The sequence below is a fragment of the Oncorhynchus mykiss genome, chromosome 11, assembly GCF_057628025.1.
Source record: "Oncorhynchus mykiss isolate SJ-2025 chromosome 11, ASM5762802v1, whole genome shotgun sequence".
NCBI lineage: Eukaryota > Metazoa > Chordata > Actinopteri > Salmoniformes > Salmonidae > Oncorhynchus > Oncorhynchus mykiss.
This window is the reverse complement of record NC_143032.1, coordinates 49911696-49932582: the sequence shown is the minus strand read 5'-3', so window position 1 is coordinate 49932582 and position 20887 is coordinate 49911696. Positions and strand designations below refer to the sequence as shown.

The 20887-nt window shown below is 43.8% G+C and overlaps 2 protein-coding genes and 1 long non-coding RNA gene across 8 annotated transcripts in view; 2 read left to right on the top strand and 1 right to left on the bottom strand.

Annotated features, from left to right (window-relative positions):
- LOC149979609 (uncharacterized) overlaps positions 1-20887 on the bottom strand; it is a 300792-nt gene that overhangs the window by 228768 nt on the left and 51137 nt on the right. The gene's annotated exons all lie outside the window — the stretch shown is intronic.
- LOC100136258 (annexin A1a) lies at positions 4784-13193 on the top strand. The gene is given in 13 exon segments (NM_001124522.1): positions 4784-4875; positions 5587-5658; positions 6121-6211; positions 7049-7143; positions 7309-7422; positions 8514-8604; positions 8691-8770; positions 8856-8912; positions 9032-9125; positions 9858-9953; positions 11933-11991; positions 12309-12431; positions 12795-13193. Coding segments are annotated over 12 exon segments (1020 nt in total). The 5' UTR covers positions 4784-4875; positions 5587-5598; the 3' UTR covers positions 12855-13193.
- slc33a2 (solute carrier family 33 member 2) overlaps positions 13564-20887 on the top strand; it is a 45172-nt gene continuing 37848 nt past the window's right edge. The window contains exons 1-2 of one of the 5 annotated variants that reach the window (XM_090190365.1): positions 13564-14013; positions 18904-19669. In XM_090190365.1, coding sequence (XP_090046491.1) covers positions 18979-19669 — 691 coding nt within the window. In that variant the 5' untranslated portion in view covers positions 13564-14013; positions 18904-18978. Of the gene's footprint in view, positions 14014-17854; positions 18405-18903; positions 19670-20887 lie in introns of those variants that run through there. The other 4 variants (XM_021621079.3, XM_021621082.3, XM_021621081.3 and 1 more) reach the window with 4 other exon arrangements.

Genomic DNA, 20887 nt, shown 5'->3' with positions numbered 1-20887 from the left:
AAAGCAGGTCCTCCGACATCCTGATCACCAAGCGGTAATTTTCCTACTTGACCATGTGATGTTGGAGCCACAGGAGATCAAGGATTACCTTGTGTACAGGTGCGGAGGGAAGGCTTTCCTGGTGCATAGGTCCCACCGTGAGGGTGCTGTGATGTGTATCACTGAGCTGAATCCCAAAGGTGCTGTGTCCAGAGCTTGGATAGGAAAAGGAGAGGAGAACGGGTATGAGGTTAAGTTCAGGGAGGAGTCGATGAAGTTCCACTAGAGCTAGATACAACACTTGAACAACAGCCAGCGAAATAGGAACCGTAAAGGGTTTGGCAGAAAAAAATGAAAATTGAGTACTCATGCCAACCCTGGGATATGGAAGGTCACGTGGCCGCCCCTCTGCACTAGTGGAACATACCGGTGGATGCCCTAACCATGGAGGTTAGGGCGTACCGGACACCACTGACGCCGGTAACCCTCCTGGCCGCAATAGGGACAGAGCCCCAGCTGTCTCTGGCGATGCCACGGAGAGGTGTTGCCCCTACCTCTATGGGGTTCAGAATGGTCAACAAGGAGGGAGAGAGGCAATGGGGGTACAGACGCTCCCAAAGGTTATCCAGACGGATGACCATTGGATTGAGTGAGTCGAAGGTTAAAGTGTCATCTCAGCATGCCAACTGCAGCTTGACCTCTTCGCGCAACCCTCTTCTGAATAGGGTGCAGAGCGCCCGGTTCATTCCATCCGCTGGATGCTGCTACTGTCTGAAAGGTGAGTGCTTATGCCACCGTGGTCTGGCCTTCCTGCTGTAGTTGGAGTAGGCGCTCACCCCCCTCTGGTGGATGGTCGAAGACCCCGGCGAACCCCTCATAGGAACCAAGATCCGCCAGACAACCGTAGCCCACTCCAACGCTCACCTGGTCTGCAGGGAAATAACCGTGGCAACCTTAGACCTCTCAGTGGTGTGGGCTCTCATCTGATGAGTGAAAGAGGGAGCACTGGAGTAGGAAGCCACGTGATTTGGATGGAGACCCGTCATTTGTCTGGGAGGGACAAACGGGCATCGTTGACATGGGCGGACTATTGGACAGGCTGGCTCGACCCGTGGTGTAGAATCCTCCAGTGGTTGGAGGTGACACCCCTCTGGAAATGTCGAAGAACCCGGAGGACCTCTTTCATAGCCATCCCCAGTTGTGCCAGCTGGTCGTGGTGTTGGAGAAGTAAGTGTCTCTATTTGCTGACCATCTGGGAGATGTCCTGCGTAACTTGACTGCTGATTCCATTTGGTGAGGTAGTATTTTGTAACATAGACACAGGTAATCAGGATGCAGTTAGTGAGTTCAATAACATGGACCAAAACAAGAGCAGCACCTGGCATGAAAACACAAGCAATACTACCTGAAAACTAATGATAAAGAGTGATATAAGAAGGGTAAGTAATCAGGGAGTAATGAGGTCCAGGTGTGAGTGATGATGAGACGCAGGTATGCGTAATGGTGGTTGCCAGGTGTGTGTAAATATGGGTTGCCAGGACCAGTGGTTAGTTGACCGGCGACGTGGAATGTCGGAGGGGAGGAGTGGGACTAGACATGACAGTTGGTCCCATGTTTCATGAGCTGAAGTAAAAGATCCCAGAAATGTTCTATATGCACAAAAAGCTTATTTCTCTCAAATGTTGGACACAAATTTGTTTACATCTTCGTTAGTGAGCATTTCTCCTTTGTCAAGAAATCCATCCACTTGACAGGTGTGTCACATCAATTAGCTGATTAAACAGCATTATCATTACACAGGTACACCTTGTGCTGAGGACAATAAAAGGCAACTCTAAAATGTGCAGTTTTGTCACACAACACAATGGCACAGATGTCTCAAGATTTGAGGGAGCGTGCAATTGACATGCTGACTGAAGGAATGTCTACCAGAGCTGTTACCATAGAATTGAATGTTCAATTCTCTACCATAAGCCACCTCCAATGTCATTCTAGAGAATTTGGCAGTATGTCCAACTGGCCTCACAACCGCAGACCACGTGTAACCATGTAGCCCAGGACCCCCACTTCTTCTACCTGCACATATTGCAATACAGCTATACACCACGGCAGCATAAAACATTAGTAACAACTAACTGTTAAGAACAATCTACACTTCACACAACTCACTTTGGGCATGCACACCATCCTAGAAGTCCAACGATATGAGTGGGTCCAGTTGTTGATGGGCAGAGACAAAGATGTTGTTCTCTACCACTGCTTGAGGGAGACTGCAAGTATTGTGTGACCTGTATGGTCAAGAGGATGAGCAGATGTCCGGCCCCCTAACAACCTTCCTAGCAACCTATCCGGAAACAGCTCCCACAGGTCAGGGGGAGTTTGTGCTAACCTGCTGTTTTTGACTCTCTCTCTCTCTCTCTCTACGGCAGCTGCTGTTTCGACTTCTGAAAGCTGCAATATGTAACTTTTTGGGCGATCTGACCAAATTCACATAGAAATGTGTGTTATAGATATGTCATTTTCATTGAAAGCAAGTCTAAGAAGCAGTAGATATGTTCAACTGTATGTGCGTAATTTCTATGCTTCCCATTCTTATGTTTCGTTTTTTGCGTCTTTTACTTTCAGTTTTGTACACCAGCTTTAAATAGCTGAAAATACAATATTTTTGGTTATTGAAAATATATTTCACAGTGGTTTGGATGGGGCAATGATTACTTACACTATATATTGCTTGTTTTGTCAAATAAACGGAAAGTAGACAAACTATGTTAGCAACCAGGAAATGGTGTAGTGATTTCTGCATATTGCACCTTTAAGGGAATCCCTAAATTACACTCCCAGAGGCAAAATGTTCATAACCTAACGCCTCGATCCCACCAACATTGGCTTCGCAGATAGAACAATGAGACAGTTATTTCACCGGATGTATAAATTTGAAGCATCCATTTTGCGTTTCCACTCACTACCAAATATACCAAATATGGTAGTGAGAGGAAGCCTACTGGCCAGCTGTGGGAGTGGATTTGGGCAGACATTCTGCAGATTTTCTCACTGATGACACATTTGATCTCAATACAGTTATCAACAAACTGGACTACGTTTTGTAGAGTTTGCCCTTTGCAAAATCTTTTAAAAAGCACGTTGTTTAGAAGGAGTACAAAGGCGAATGGAGTTATTGCACACGTGCACTTCAGAGGTGGCGTTCCCTAACGGAAATATGCGGATGCAGGCTAGAACGCGTCAATTGGATCTTGCTAGTTCGTGCTTGGCTATGCCCACTTCCTTGCTTGTTCTGCCCACTATGACTCATTTATTCCCATTGGAAACGACAGGTTGTGGTCTATCTTGGTTTAGTTATAAAAATCTTTGTAGTTATTTCATTTTGGTACACCTGGGACCAGATTCACAAAACCTTCTTAAGAAGAAATGTCTTCTTAACTGCCATTTTTCCTAAAGAAGAAAGTTAAGCAAATGTCTTATGTTTCTTCTTAAGCAAAAAATTAAGAAGAAATTAGATTATTGAAAATAAAGTTATTGGAAATGTTCTTAATTCCAAGACAGCTAACCCGTTGTCTTAAACTCAGGTCAGTGAGAGAAAAAGCAATTGAACATGTTTAGCTAGATAGCTAGCAAAAACGGTTGCCTGGCAACAAACATCTTAATATTTGTAATAAGATTTTTGAGAAGAAAATCATTAAATCTTGAGATATTGTTGAGTAATTTGACTTACGAAGCATTTTATGAACTTCTTTATTTGTTTCTTAAGAAGCTTCTTACATTTTTGCGTAAGAAGTGTTTTGTGAATCTGGGCCCCGAAGTACATACATTTCCAATAGAACGCTGGGTTTGCCTTGCTGTATTGCGTTGCAGAGGCAGTTGCAGTGCGTCCTGTGTAGTGCATATGGGGTAGGCTGTGTCGGTAGACTAGTCTAGATGATGAGATTATTATTGATAAGAGCGATAATACTTGTATTTCTCAAACAGCAGTCAAGCATCATGTCACCAGAATAAGACCCTTGATGTTTATTAGAAAGGCGCATCAAGATCACTCTGCACTTTCACCAGGAGGTTGGTGGCACCTTAATTGGGGAGGACGGGCTCATGGTAACGGCTTGAGCGGAATAAGTGGAATGGTATCACATACATCAAACACATTATTTCCACGTGTTGGATGCCATTCAATTTGCTGCGTTCAAGCCATTATTATCCTCCCACCAGCAGTCTCCAATGTTCATCATAACTTGTTTCATTTGAAGCCTAATAAACTTCATGGTTTCTCGAGTCCTCGTGGAAGGACCACACACCATATCATCTCGTGACTCCAAGTTTATTTTGATATTATTTATAGTTGCGCATCAAGTCCTTTCCACCGACATTTCTCGCATAATTCATTTTACTGATACAAACAGATCCCACCATGTTGAACAAACAAATGATTTGTCGGCATTTAACATTTTACCTTAACTCCCTGTTTCCATTAGAGCTGTTTTGATTTACTCACATACAAAACTGGAATGGAAACGTGGTTTAAGAAATCTATTTTTACCTCTCAATTTGTAGTGTATATATTAAATATGTAATTTGTTAACATCAACTCAAGAGGGCAATTGGACATTCCACATCTGTTTTCATTTAACCAAATTGTGTCAGGATTTTCAATTTTCCTTACTGGACTTCATGGAAACTTTTCTGTAGTACCAGTCATGGTAGTGAAGCGCGATTGTGGGATGCACATTGCTAGGTGGGGTTTATCGTGTGGCTGTATAAATACATGAGCGCAACTTCACAACGCCTCTGCAAGCTCAGTCTGAGAAAGTTTTCCAGTCCCTCTCTTTATCCTATTTTTGATTCGATAAACCTACTCCAGGAAATTGAACACCGCGACATCGAGCCCAGGTAACAGTAATTTGTTTGAACCGTGTTAAACTGGGAAACTAACTTCCCCGCTAGCCTACATTCTAAATACGGCTACGTTGTCAAGGAACTTTACTGTACTTCGCCTACATCCTTGTTTGTTTGTCGTTTAGGTAGGCGTGTGTGCGTGGCTGGCGTAGTAGTGACTTTTTCATAATTATTCTTAAAGAATACTTTTATATAGGGGATCCTGTTGTGTCTTGAAAACCATTGAACTAATTGAGTAAAATTGACGAAACGGTTAACGTTTTGGGCGAGTTCTACATGATTCTAATTCTAGGCGTGGTCATCACACCACTTTTGCCATACCATTGTGAAATAGATGGGGGCAATTTGTTCTGCGGTGACAAATGCATAATTTGTGCATAAACACGAATTATATCCACATGTTAAAGGCATGTTTTAATTTTATTCTATGTAATGATGATTATCCTATGTAAGTGGCAGTCATAGCCAAATATTTATTTTTGTACCAGATTCAATGAGGCATAAAGTGTACGAGGTTGTTGGCTGAGTCCACTGAAATGTAATTTGACCAATTTGGTCTTGTACTGTAGCATATTCTGGAAACAAAGAAAGAGCCTTTCATCCCTCCATTTAACACTCATAAATGCAAAAGGCCTTGGTGTTCAATACAAAGGATGTTATTAATACTGTGGTTATTATTGAATCCCCCTTGTCCTTTCTCTTCAGACCCGTACCACCATGTCCTTCATCGCAGCCTTCTTGCAGCAGACTGTCTATCTGGGCCTGCCCGATGACTCGGTAAGGTTCTGCTCCACTTTCTAGAGGGAACTCCCAAATTTGTTTCCCCCCCCTCTTGTGGTATGCATGTGTGGAAAGTTACCAGGCAGTGTTTGTACATTTGTAGCTGGATAGAAAGGAGGGGGACCGGGGAGGTAGGACAGAGAAGTGAGACCAAAAGGGATGGCTGTTAAAGATAAAGAAAGGGGGTCAGTCTGAGATACAAAATAATGGGAGGAGCATACTTGTGACTCATAAAAGGAATTTAGGAGCCCTTCCCTTCAGAAACAGTTGAAACCGGGGGAAAACTGCACAATTCCTGCACTTTCCCCTGTTAGTAACATATTCTTTGTATGATTGTTCACATACTCTGTGGTATGAGCTGTTCATTTCTTTGCTTCTATATCATTGTTCTGTATTTTGTGACGATATACATTAATTCACTGCATGGAAACTAAGTGTTCTCTCTCAAATCTCTCTCAGACCTTACCCAATCAGGGCACTGTGACTCCTGACCCGCATTTCAGTGTGGATGGGGATGTAGGCATCTTGGATAAGGCCATCAAGGCCAAAGGTGAGATTGACATACTCTATGTCTGTGTGTTACATATCTACTTTCACCCCTAGCTAGGTCCCCGTACCACAAAATGTCTCTCCATGCACTTTTTGTTTTCAATTTAAAGTTTTATTACCTTTTGTTTCTCAGTCAACAAACAAAACAATTCACATGTGGCAGACATAAATAATATAATTAAACAACACATTTCCAGCAGCATTATCATTAATTGTTAGATATTTCCAGCTTTGGCTGAGACGAGCACAGAATTTGTTTAACAGCACCTTACACATTGATATATATATCAATCACACACTTCCTTAATCGCCCCATTTACTCTGTCAAGTTGGAAATACTTGACTCGTGTTAGGACACTAAGTGTATGTCTCGTGTACCTACTTCACAGGAGAGCCATTTGAATGTTTTTTTTAAAGTGTTTTTTTTAAATAAAATTGTTTTTTGGTAGAAATGCCTTCTGGAACATGTGAACTTTCGTGTGCCTTAACAAATGTGTATACCCTCTGTAAATAAGAACTTACAGTAGTGACATACATTTTCAAACCCACAACCCTGGCGTTGCAAGCGCCATGCTCTACCAACTGAGCCATACGAGTATCGTTTCTGTATTGAATATCGTGATACTAACCCTGGTAGCAAAGTACAAAATTGAGTATCATGACAACACTAGTGTGAGCATGTCCGGGTCAGTGTTCATTGTTTCTTGCTGGTGAGTAGTCAGGGTTGCTTCACCATTTGGCCAGGGCCATTCAGAGATTTTGTATTAGTAAAACAAAGGGCTCATGGATTAGGCAACAGCCTTTCTTATTGAACAAGGTCCTCCATCTTGTGATGTAGGTGTGGATGAGAACACCATCATTGATGTGCTGGTGAGGAGGAGCAACGCCCAGAGACAGCAGATCAAAGCTACCTATGAGAAGGCTAGTGGCAAGGTAAGCTGTGACACACTTACCAGCACAGTAGTTTGGTTTAGGATATGCAGCGGGTGGGTGGAGTTTGCACTTTAGAACCGATGGAATGATACAAATTGTGCAAACTCCAGCCTAACACACACACTTGTGTATGACTGTGGAAGAGTGTCACCCCTCTCTCTGCAGCCTCTGGAGACTGCCCTGAAGTCGGCCCTAAAGGGAGACCTGGAGGATGTGGTTCTGGCTCTGCTCAAGACCCCAGCCCAATATGACGCCCAACAGCTCAAACTGGCCATGAAGGTAAACGTGCACGCAGCTAGTCACTCACTAACTCTGAATATACTACTACTTAGATTACAAACAACTGTGCAGATTCCCTCTTGTTTGGGTAAGCTTAGAGACGGTAACAGAATACAAATATTTAAAGGGTGGTGGTGGTGGGGAAAAGTACCCAATTTTCAACTTGAGTAACCGTAAAGATACCTCAATAGAAAAGGACTCAAGTAAGACACCCAGTGAAATTCTACTTGAGTGAAAGTATTTGGTTTAAAATATATTTAACTATCGAAAGTATAAATAATTTTATTAATCAAACCAGATGGCACTTTTTATTTTTTTTATTACAGATAGCCAGGGGCACACCAACATTCAGACATAATTTACAAACGAAGCCTGTGTTTAGTGAGTCCGCCAGATCAAAGGCAGTAGGGATGACCAGGGTCAAGTGTTCTGTTGATAAGTGCGTGAATTGGACCATTTTCCTGCCCTGCTAAGCATTCAAAATGTAACGAGTACTTTTGGGTGTCAGGGAAAATGTATGGATTAAAAAAAAATATTTAGGGAAGTAATAGTACAAGTTGTCAAATATAAATACCCAAAAAAACGACTTCAGTAAAAGTACTTCAAAGTAATACTTAAGTACTTTACACCACTGAGTAATGAATCAGTTCTGAAGGAGATGCGATGTCGTCATTCAGTATTCTTGGTCTGCTGCTTAGTCACACCCACCCACTTCCTCACATTCAGCCCAGAGTGACTCATTCTGATGTATTATTACACTGTTGTGAGAGGCAAAAAGATGGGACTTTTACAACTGGTGGGACTGTTTTAATATGTGAGGAGATGGTGCTGACGAGTATCTACTGTACTTTAGATTTCATGATGTGCAGTGTGTGTGACGTGTCTGGTATAGCGGTAGACCTGAAAAATGAGCTATTATTGAACAAGTGCATGTAGTCCCTCCATGTTTTGTTGTGTTTGGGGCATAATTAACACTGCCCTGCACTTTCTGTTTGTGTTATCCGATCCTGGACTTTTCTTAGCTTTACGACTGATGTGACCTGACCCTTTTGTCCTTGTTGACTGTTCACACCCCTCGACTTCTCTCTCAGGGATTGGGCACAGACGAGGATACTCTGGTTGAGATTCTGGCCTCCAGGACCAATAAAGAGATCCGAGAGATAAAGAAAGTCTATAAGGGAGGTGTGTCCGCAATATGTAAATATGTCTATGTAAATGTCCTGTATGTGATATTTACAATTAACCAATCATGGCATTTTCATTGCTAGAATACAAAAAGGAGCTAGAGGATGACATCAAATCTGACACAGGCGCAGACTTCAGGAATGCTCTGCTCTCGCTCTGCAAGGTGTGTTTTATTCTTTGTGTTTATAGTTTGTTTAAAGCTAAATAGTTTGGCACAATTAACACCCTCTCTCACTCGCTTACTGTAGGCTACTAGGAATGAGGACACCATGGTGAACCAGGAACTTGCTGACAGTGATGCCAGGGTATGGAGGAGAGGAAAAGAGTGAATGTGTGTCAGAATCAAGGTTGGGCACCGCAAAGAGTCAATGTGTAATGCGAACCCTGTGTGTGTGATGCCCGTGCCTACTGTATCTGTCTATAGGCCCTGTATGAGGCTGGAGAGAAGAGGAAGGGAACAGACTGCTCTGTCTTCATTGACATTCTGACCACCAGAAGTGCTCCTCAGCTCCGCCAAGGTGAATATACACACAAACTGCACATGTATACACATTTGGTAAAGAAGACATTGCCCAATAAGCTTACACTATTTATTGTCTCACCACCTGTTCATTATGTCGTAGCCCTATAGTGTGATTTTGTTTCTGTCATCAGTTAGACCAGGGGTGTCAAACGTGTGGCCCACGAGCACATTCTATCCGGGCTGTGGGGGGGGGGGGGGGGGGGGGGGGGGGGGGGGGGGGGGGGGTGGGTGCGCGCGTTATCTTATACATTCAGTCAACATTTTAAATGACAAACGAAATCAAAACTGTACCAATGATAATGGACCTACATTCATAGTAAGCTGGCCAGATTGACGGGACTAACAGTCATTGAAACGAAAGCTTAACAGTCAGGGAACATTGCAAGTGACATAGGACCTTATTTTTACTGCGAAGATGTATAGTACATTTTAAGTGTGGCCTTCCGAACCTCAGTGAAGACCGAATGCAGCCCACAAAATTAGTCTGACACCCTTCCGTTGAAGTCAGGCGACACATTTGTCCAGAATTTTTTTATTTCACTGCAAATACCTGAGTGTGGACTTAAATTTATCATTGAATGTTAATTTTGGTCAACACACCACAAATCTAATAGAATCTAGATGTGTTTTATTTTTCATTTTTCATACACTACATGTACAAACACACATGGTTGATACTGTATAATAATTTTAAGTACATAATCCTTTCCCACTCTCTTTCTCTCAGCGTTTGAGAGGTACTCCAAGTACAGTAAGGTGGATGTGGCAAAGGCTATTGACCTGGAACTGAAGGGAGACATTGAGAACTGTCTGACTGCCGTAGGTGAGCGAACACAGCCAGGTCCAAGCCTAGTAATATTCCAATACACAGATTATTTGAGGACATCACCCTCAATCCATGTCTTCTGCTGCATCACACCCTTCACTAGTCCTTAGTCCTGTAACATTACATCATGGGCTCCATTTTCTTCATTCAAATAAGGCCACACTGAGCAAAATAAGTCTTGGTGGTGGCATATTCATATTATCCAATTACTGTTTGCAAATGCCTGTCATTTCATGCGTCTTCTGTTTTGCGAGGACAATGGAGCTCTGTCTGACTTAAGAAAAGACCATAGGAACAGCTGGAAAGTATCTTAGCTGACATTTTCAACCTCTCCCTGACCCAGTCTATAATGCCTACATGTTTCAAGCAGACCAACATAGTCACTGTGCCCAAGAATGCCAAGGTAACCTGTCTAAATGGCATCTGTAGCCATGAAATGCTTTGCAAGGCTGGTCATGGCTCACATCACCACCATCCCAGACACCCCGGACCCACTCCAATTTGCATACCACCCCAAAGGATCCACAGATGATGCAGTCTTTTTTGCACTTAACACTGCCCTTTCCCACCTGGACAAAAGGAACACCTATGAGAATGCTATTCATTGACTACAGCTCAGTGTTCAACTCCATAGTGCCCTCAACGGTCATCACTAATCTCAGGACCTTGGGACTAAACACCTCTCTCTGCAACTGGGTCCTGGACTTCCCGGAAGGGCAGCCTCCAGGTGGTGAGGGTAGACGATACATCCGCCACACTGACCCTCAACACGGGGGCCCCTCAGGGATGCGTGCTTAGTTCCCTCCTGTACTCCCTGTTCACCCACGACTACGTGGCCGCTCATGACTCCAACACCATCGTTAACTTTGCTGACAACCCAACTGTGGTAGGCCTGATCACCTACGATGAGACAGCCTATAGGGAGGATAGAGGCCTGGCAGTGTGATGCCAGGACAACCTCTCCTCAACGTCAGCAAGGCAAAGGAACGGATTGTGGACTACAGGAAACAGAGGGCGGAGCACGCCTCCAGCTATATCAACGCGGCTGTAGTTGAGCGGATTGAGAGCTTCAAGTTGCTATGTCCACGTCGCTAAGGAATTGTCATTGTCCACACACACCAACAGTTGTTAAAAGGCACAACAACGCTTCTTCCCCCTTAGGAGGCTGAAAATATTTGGCATGGGCCCTCAGATCCTCAAAGTTCTACAGCTGTACCATCGAATGCCTTGACTGGCTGCATCACGACTTGGTATGGCAACTGCTTGGCATCTGACCGCAAGGCGCCACAGAGTAGTGTGTGCGGCCCAGTACATCACTGAGGCAGAGGTCCCTGCCATCCAGGACCTCTATGCCAGGCTGTGTCAGAGGAAGGCTCTACAAATTGTTAGACATCAGACACCCAAGTCATAGACTGTTCTCTATGCTACCACACGGAAAGCGTTACTGATGCACAAAGTCTGGAACCAACAGGATCCTCTGCAGCTTCTACCCCTAAGCCATAAGACTGCTAAATAGTTAGTCCTGGGTAGCTATTTGGTTAACTGCATTGACCCTTTTTGCACAAACTCTTCTGACTCCTCACATAGACATTAGAGGCATATCTATCCTGTTGCCGAGTCACTTTACCCATACTTGTATGTACATATCTACCTCAATTACCTCATACCACTGCACATCGCCGCAGTCCTTGTACCCCGTGTATATAGCCAAGTTATTGTTACTCATTGTTTATTTATTCCTTGTCTATTTTTCGCTGCATCGTTGGGAAGGGCCTGTAAGTAAGCATTTCACTATGTCTACACCTGTTTACAAAGCATGTGTAATTAACATTTGATTGAATCCCCTCTACCTATCCCTCTTGTCCAGTCAGGGCCTTAGCCTTTTGGGGGCCTTAAGCAAGTCCCTACCTTGAGACAGTTTTGGAGAATGCCCCTTGTCGATGCTGTCACTTGACTGTTTTTCCTTTGTCTTTCAGTGAAGTGTGCTGGAAGCAAGCCTGCTTTCTTTGCTGAGAAGCTCAACTTGGCAATGAAGGTGTGTTAACTGTTAAACATTGTTAGGTTTTATGTACCAAATGAGAGGTTGCTCTGGGTCCTGATCATTATGGTGCATAACAGAAATGCATATTAAAAACAAATTAGCATTTCTTGTTGGAAAAATCCTGGTAGTTTCTCCCTGTAGTACATTTTTCTACTTAAGGAATACAACCTTGTTTTAAGATGTGACATTCTACACAAGAACACTGGTTATGCACATACTGTACAAGACCGCACAAACCGATCTGGATTCAGGCTAAGGAGCTTCCACTATCCGGTTATACATCTTCAGTTTGTGTCTGTGCCATACCCCAGGGTAAAGGAACCAGGACCAATATTCTGACCCGGGTCATGGTGAGCAGGTCTGAAGTCGACCTGGCCCGGATTAAACAGGAGTACAAGAAGACGTTTGGGAAAACCCTCTCCCAGGAAATTCTGGTGAGCAAACCTCTCCACTGCCTTTAGTGGCAATAAAAGACAAGGGACTGTTTTCCCAGATTAAGCCTAGTACTGGACTAAAAATCTAATTAAACAGATCCTCCATTGAGAATGTTTTATATCCAGGACTAGACTTAATCTGGTCTGGGGAACTGACACCACCCCCTCCGAGTTAAGTAATGCATCACATTGTATAAGGCATTCTGATTACTAGGTCCAATCGGCATCTGGACAAAAGACAAACCATTTGGGAAATATGGCATCTGAAAATAATGTAACTAAAATGTTATAATGGTGTGACATGTCTAAACATGATTGACCTTTACATTTTGCAGAGTAACTCTGTGTCTCTTACCTCCTTAGGATGACACCAAGGGAGACTATGAGAAGATCCTACTGGCCCTGTGTGGAAGTGACAACTAACTTTCTCTCAGATCTCACCTGGAGCCAATTACCACAGTGCATGAGTGCCAATGGAGAATAATGTACATGAATAAATGGTCCCCCCCCCCCCATGCAAAATATTATGGTTCATGACAACTGTCTGAAATAGCAGTCATGATGCATTTTTCTCTACCTGCTAACAGCAATGAGCACAGTAAACATGTTAAGCAGCATTGACAAATATTTAGCCATGCTTCAGCAGACTTGAGGATCTATAGTGCAATATACCAGACACCATTTGTGTGGCAAGAATATGCAGTGGCGTTGTGCCCTGGATAACTGGTCCTTTGTGCAAATAAAGTGTTTTGTTGCTCCAAATTGTCTGACTTGATCTGTGTGTATTTAAGTCTCTGCAACATTGCATGTTTATTATTTTCAAAAATGCAACATATAGTTTAAGGTTTTAATTTGAGAATCAACAACTTAAGACCATGCCGTGAGCTCAATTCACAACATTGTAAAACACAGGCAGACATGGTATGTGTGATTAACAGAAATGACAGCTCTTGCTCTCGATTTGTAAATGGCTTTAATTGTATTAAATCTACAGTAGCTAAACTGGCTTTAGAAGGATGGTCACATGATGTTAGTGCATGTAAAGCAGAAGAGGCTGGTGGGGGGGGAGGGGAGTTTTTGGAGGATGGGCTCATTGTAATAGAATAAAGGAAATGTTATCAAGCATACGGACACCACATGTTTGACACCATTCCACTTATTCAGTCCATTAAAATAAGACCATCCTATAGCTGCTCCCAACAGCTTCCTCTATAGTAAGGCCATTTTTTTGAAGACCGGAAGAGGAACAAACAGACTTCTAAATCTTATGTAAGGCGGGCCTAATTTCAATAAAACTTGACTGTTGTGCTCACCTCGGTCATAATGAAGTTCTTTGAAGACTGGTCATGGCCCACATTAAGGCCAGCAGGCCAGGCACACTGGACCCACTCCAACTGATTCATGGAAGATACCATTTACATTGATTTTCACACAGCCGTAACACATCTGGACAAGAGGAATATCTACGTGTGTATGCTGTTCATTAACTACAGTTCAGCATTCAGCATTGTTCCTTTAAGCTTGACACCAAGCTCTGGATCTGAACACCACCCTTTGCAGCTGGATCCTGGAGTTCCTGACGGTAACAACACATCCTCCACATCAACCGGACTGAAGTAGAGCAAGTTAGTTTTTCACTGCTGCTACTCACCGTTTATCTATACATAGTCACTTTACCCCTACCTACATGTACAAATTACCTTGACTAATCTGTATCCCATACATTGACTCGGTACTGGTACTCCCTGTAAATAGCCTCGTTATTTTATTGAGTTACTTAAAATATTTTTTTTATATACTTAAAAAAAAAACGTTTTAAAATATTTTCCTGGAATGACTTCGACAGCAACAATGAATATATTTAGTTATCAAGAGATTTCTCACAATAGCACATTGGTAGTAGTCAGTGACATATCAAAGCTAAGTAGGACTGGGCTTGATTAAAACCCTGGATGGGAGACCATGATTTTTTGAAATCCAATTTATTTTCCACATAGATTTCACATCACAATACGTTGACAAATGAAATTGAAAAAACATTGATTCAAACAGTTTGTGTCCAATGGGAAGAACCATTTGAACAGCTTTCTACTACAGAGTTTGAAGGACAGGAAAGAGCGTGGAGATGTGGAAATGGACAGCTAGGAAGAAGGAAAGGAGCTGAGTGTAGAGGGAAGCAGTGTGGTGAGGAAGATAGGCGTTAAGTACAAAAATAAAAAAAATAACGTACTCCAGTAGCTCAGAAATGTACCCTGATGAGACTGAGGATGAATTACAGTACCTGTGGTGGCAGGTGCAGTGAAGACTGTCGAGTTTGAGCCTCGTCCAGTGGGAGTGAGATTTTTGGAGAGAATGGACCCTTACCTTCTGGCTAATCCAAATGTGGTGTCAGGTTGAGTGGAGAAGAGGTTGGGGACTGTTGAATCGGTAAAAGTCACTCGAAGTGGACTTGTGCTGATTTTTTTGGTGTGTCTTCTGTCCAGAGGGACAGGGCGCTCTGTACCACACGCCTTGGGACAAGACATGTGACTTGCTTTGCTCTCCGGAGCAGGGCGCCATTGAAAGGAGTGATAACTGGGGTGGAACTAAGTGTTAAGAAGGATTATCTGAAATTGAAGATTCCCAGTGTCTGTGACACCCATGGTTTGGTGCCACACAGACCTGGTGGAGAGCCTGCTGAAATAGAGAAGACACTGGGCTCGTTTGAGTGGTAAGGCGAATGCAACCGACTGTAGACAAAAGTTGAGGATCGAAGTCGGGGGAGGTGCATCTGCGAAAACCTATGTGGTTCTCCAACAGCAAGGCTCAGTGCAACATGCCAGTGTTGCCATTGTTTATAAAAGTTGTTCTTTATAATGTTGAAATAAAAATGTCTCCAACCTCGATATCAAAAACGGAAAATCTATCAATCAAATTGATTTATAATGCCCTTTTTACATCAGCAGATGTCACAAAGTGCTTACACAGAAACAAAGCCTGAAACACCAAACAGCAAGCAATGCAGATGTAGAAGTGCGTAGGCTAGGAAAAACTCCCTAGAAAGGCAGGAACCTAGGAAGAAACATAGAGAGGAACCAGGCTCTGAGGGGTGGCCAAAATAAGTGTGTACATTTTACAATCATTTGGTGAGAGAGCCTCAAATATCACTTCATTTTTACATATCCACTGTATAGGCCTACGTGAATTACGGCAAAGTTGGTTCCTGTTTGGCACAAAAACACCCTAATGATTGGTTGACAATAAAGCCTCCCACAATGCAGGCAGGCGATGGCTGCAGGATGAAATTGTTGAAGAGGAACTGCTGAAACTTGCAATCGACTGCAGTCAAACTTCATTAACTTTGATCACATGATTTTTATAAAGTAATTTAGGAGCAAGTCTGACAATTTTTATCACCATGATGCAACACACTTTGAAAGGTGGTGACCAATGATGGTCACTGACTTGACAAAAGTGATCAGCTCGAACACGCCCACTATGTCCTGCTGAGTTTTGATGCAGAGTCTGAGAGCTTTTGTCCCGAACTCATTACAGTGTTTTAGGTGCCAAGCTTATGGTCATGTTGCAGCAGTGTGTAGGAAGGAGATTCCTAAATGTGAGAAGTGTGCAGGAGTGCATGAGACAAAGGAATGTGCAGTATCCCTGGAAAAAGCTGTGTTTGTTAACAGTAAGGGTACCCATAGTGTTGGAGATCAGAAGTGTCTGATGAGAGAATGGCAGGTTGAGGTTGACAGGATCAGAGTAGTACAGAAGGTGTCCTATGCTGAGGCAGTGAAGAGGCTGCCGGCCTGGTGTAGGATAAAATACGGCCAAGTAGTGGTTTTAATGGATGTAGGGCTAGTTGGTAGGGCAATTTTTCTCCTCTTTTCTTTTCCCTCTTTGTGTCACAAAATGTAATGAATTCACACTACAGAACAGTAGGTAGACACAGCCCACACAATAAGTGGCGATAAGAAGAAGCGTTGTGGCCGAATCGCAACTGTGGTGGTGCTTGGGAAAGATGGCGGAAGTGGATGATGAGTTCGAGTCCAGCAGCGCGTTGAAAAAAGTTGGTGAAGACGAATGTTCAGAATGGGCAACAGCAGTATTGAAAACTGGAACAAAAAGGAAATAGTCTAAAATTGGAGTGGAGGATACGTGTATGAATGATAATGAATCACTTCTTATTGGGATGCATATGTGGGAGACCTGTTTATGTGTCGAAAATGGTGAAGTATGCAATGGGAAAAGTAGAGTCTGTCAGAGTGACCAGGTGACCAGTTATTTTGATTAATTGTATTTCTGAAGAACAGAGGAAGATTTCAGTGAATCTAAAAATAATCTGGACAACATAAGTCTTGTGTTTTGAACTTTGGAGTAGAGCACCCGTCAAAGGAGTTCTCTCAGGGGTGACGATGGAACCCCTGAATAGAATTCCTGGTGTGGTTGGTACCCCGCTGGGTGAATGGGGAAAAATAAGAAAGTCTGTCGGGCCCTGTTGTTTTTTGGTAAAAAGCAAATACCAAAGCATGTGAAGCTTGGTTATGTAATATATGCTGTAAGAGCTTCTGTCCCGAAACCATTGCAGTGTAAGAATTTAAAAGAATTTGGCCATGTTTCAAGTGTGTACAGATGGACAGAGTATATTGAAGAACGGTGTGTAGAAGGACGACAGTGTTGCATTTGTGGTGCCGATCATAGATCTCGAGTTCCTTGAGTGCCCTGTAAGGGTGAAGGAGATTCAGGTGGCAAAAGTTAGAGCGGTCAATCGAATCTCCTATGCGGAGGTGATTCAAATAATTGAGAAAACTAGTGAAGTTGTGGTAGTGGACGTGTAACAGTATAACTTTAGACCGTCCCTCGCCCATACCCGGGCGCGAACCAGGGACCCTCTGCACATATCAACAACAGTCACCCACGAAGCATCGTTACCCATCGCTAAATAAGGTCTCAGAGCAAGTGACGTCACCGATTGAAATGCCATTTAGCGCGCACCGCTAACTAAGTTAGCCGTTTCACATCTGTTACAGACGCACCCTGTAGCAAATGTTTGCTCCCAGTCAAAAGATAACCTGTGGATTTGTGGCGTTCATTGGCACAGGTCTCAAATAAATCTAAGACAATTGACATTATTGTGGCTGCGGCAGAAAAGTGTTTGTGACTTAAGGATTTTACATGTGAATACTTACAAGGGGTACTGCCGCGGAAGACCCGCCCTCCCAGGTTCCCCTTGAGCATGTGTAGGGATCAGATCTGTTTTATTATAGTTTTTTTTTTTACAGAAAAGTTGTTTGATTTAGTTTATTTATTTCGTTTTTGGTAGCTTGGTCGTTTTTTCTATATATATTTTGTTACATTTTGGGGAATCCTGTTTCCATCCCACACAGTAGGTGGCGGGAATGCACACTAAATTGTGCAATCGTCAATATTCCAAAGAAGAAGAAGAATCTGTGAAAAAAACATTCATTTCGCTCCCAGATTTGTATACTGCAGCTACTGCTTTTTGAGCTCAATACAATGATTATCTGGAGATAAGTAAAGTTATTAAAAAAACATTCTCTGAAGATGGTTATTCCTCACTGCAGGGGCAATAGATAGTGAGAAGAGAGTATTAATGTAAAATATCTAGTGGACATAGTGGTAGGCAACCTTTTAGGTTTTACGGTAGAAATGTTATATTTTGCATAGTTTTTAAACTAGCCGTTTGGGAGTCAAATGAACGGCTATTTTAGGTCAACAGAGCCAAACGCCCCGGAAGTAGTTTTTCAAGGGCAGGGCGGAAGCTGATCGGCTTCGTCTAACAGATTCACCTATTCCAGTATGTGACAACACAACGTTGAAAACAGATTGCAGTGAGACAAACGTTTTATAATATTTGAAAAATTACCACCGAAATTGCTAGCTATTGGCACGCGCTGATACTTGTTCAGAATTGGATTTGGTATCACAGCGTCAGCTTGATTATTGGCCATGCATGCGTATTGTTTGTAAGTGGTATGTCTAGCCTATTTACCGAGACATTGTTAGATTAGCTTGCTACTACCTTTAGCTTGCTACTATCTAAAGGTCAAGTTTGGGGCGTAATATTGTATCTAGACATTATCCCATTATGTCATACATTTAATTCAAAAGGAAAATGAACTAGTTAAAGTTCATTCCTGCTGGTGAAAAAGCAAACGTTCGACAGCTGTCTGATGCATCAGTCTGCAATAATCAATAATGTGTTTATTTCACTTGCATAATAAAACCCCAAACGATGTTTCTTGCTAGTTCAATTCCGTTTTCTCATGTATTATTTTAAGGATAGTGACAGGTAGAGAAGGAGATACAGAGAGTAGGGAACGAGGTGGGATTTGTAACCCCATTTCTAGGTGGCATGTGTGATCTGGAGTCAGCAGTTCTACCACTACACCAGACTCCGGCACCCATTTGCTTATGTTTGAACTTTTTGTCAGTGAAATGATCCCCTCTCTCTCTTCCCCATCTCTCCTAGCCTGATCGACCCATTCGATCAGCTCCTGCCGGACCATCATCATGACTTGAAGAACTGTCCCGTTCCCATTGAATCATGAATGACAAGCTGGTTTTCCTGGGCCTCCTGTACTTTGTCCAGGGAATCCCCTATGGGCTCCAGTCCTCGCTGCTCCCCGTCTACCTCCGCGGGGCGGGCCATTCCCTCACACGCATCGGCCTGACCAAAATCCTCTACTTCCCCTGGGTGCTCAAAGTCCTCTGGGCGCCTCTGGTGGACCGTGTGGGCACCAAGCGGCTCTGGCTTGTGGCTACTGTCTCTGGCCTGGCGTTCACCTGCCTCTCCAGCGCCACCCTGTCCCCAGAGGCCCACATCTGGGGCGTGGCGGGGACACTACTGGCCATGAATGCCCTGGCGTCGGTTCAGGACATCGCGGTGGACGGGGCCGCTGTGGGACTGCTGAAGAGCCGTAGCGAGCTGGGCCTGGGCAACACGGCCCAGGTGGTGGGCTACAAGGCCGGCTCGGTGTTTGCCGGGGGCGGGCTCCTGGCTGTGATCGACGTGGTCGGGTGGGGCCCTATGTTCATGCTGTTGGCCTTTGTGTACTTCGGTGTGGCGCTGTTTGTGTGGGGGGCCCCCGTGCTGGATGATGAGCTGTTGAGGGGCCAGGCAGAGGGGAGGAGGGGTGTCCAGTCGGACGCTGTTCATCCCTGGAGGGTGTGGCGGAAGTTGCTGTCAGTACCTGGGACGCCCTGGACCATAATCTATGTTCTCACATACAAACTGGGTAAGTCTGCTAGTCTGTCTGACAACCATGCACACTTGCCTATTGTACCAACTGGAGAAGTAGCTAAAAGTCCTAACACTAAACCTCAACTCTCAGCCTACAGACTAAACCTAATCCACTGTGAGGCTAATACATACATAAGAAACCCACTATGTCATAAATGACTAGACCGTATGCCAAAACATGTTTTCTCGTAGTAGTCCAAGAGATCTAGGCTACCATCTCATTTATGTGCGGTGCCCGAGTTGAAAAGCACAGAGATAAATCTACATTGAACAAAAATATAAACGCATCATGCAAAAATGTTTGATTTTACTGAGTTACAGTTCATATAAGGAAATCAGTCAATTGAAATAAATTCATTAGGCCCTGATCTTTGGATTTCACATGACTGGGAATAAAGATGCCTAAAAAGGCAGGGGCGTGGATGAGAGAACCAGTCAGTATCTGGTGTGGCCACCATTTGCCTCATGCAGCGCAACACATCTCCTTCGCATGGAGTTGATCAGGCTGTTGATTGTGGCCTGTAGAATGTTGTCCCGCTCCTCTTCAATGGCTGTGTGAATTTGCTGGATGTTGGCAGGAACTGGAACACGCTCTTTTACATGTCGATTCAGAGCATCCCGAACATGATAAATTGGTGACACGTCTGGTGAGTATGCAGGCCATGAAAGAACTGGGACATGTTCAGCTCCCAGGAATTGTGTACAGATCTGTGTAACATGGGACCATGCATTATCATGTTGAAACATGAGGTGATGGCGGTGGATGAATGACACGACAATGAGCCTCAGGATCAGGTCACGGTATCTCTGTGCATTAAAATTGCCGTCGATAAAATGCAAATGTATTCGTTGTCCGTAACTTAAGCCTGCATATACCATAACCCCACCACTACCATGGGGCACTCTGTTCACCACGTTGATATCTGCACACCGCTCGCCCACACGCCATCTGCCCGGTACAGTTGAAACCGGGATTCATCCCTGAAGAGCACACTTCTCCAGGGTTCCAGTGGCCATCGAAGGTGAGCATTTGCCCACTGAAGTCTGGTACGACGCTGAACTTCAGTCAGGTCAAGACCCTGGTGAGGACGACGAGCATGCATATGAGCTTCCCTGAGACGGTTTCTGACAGTTTGTGCAGAAATTCTTCAGTTGTGCAAACCCCCAGTTTCATCAGCTGTCCGGGTGGCTGGTCTCAGACGATCCCGCAGAT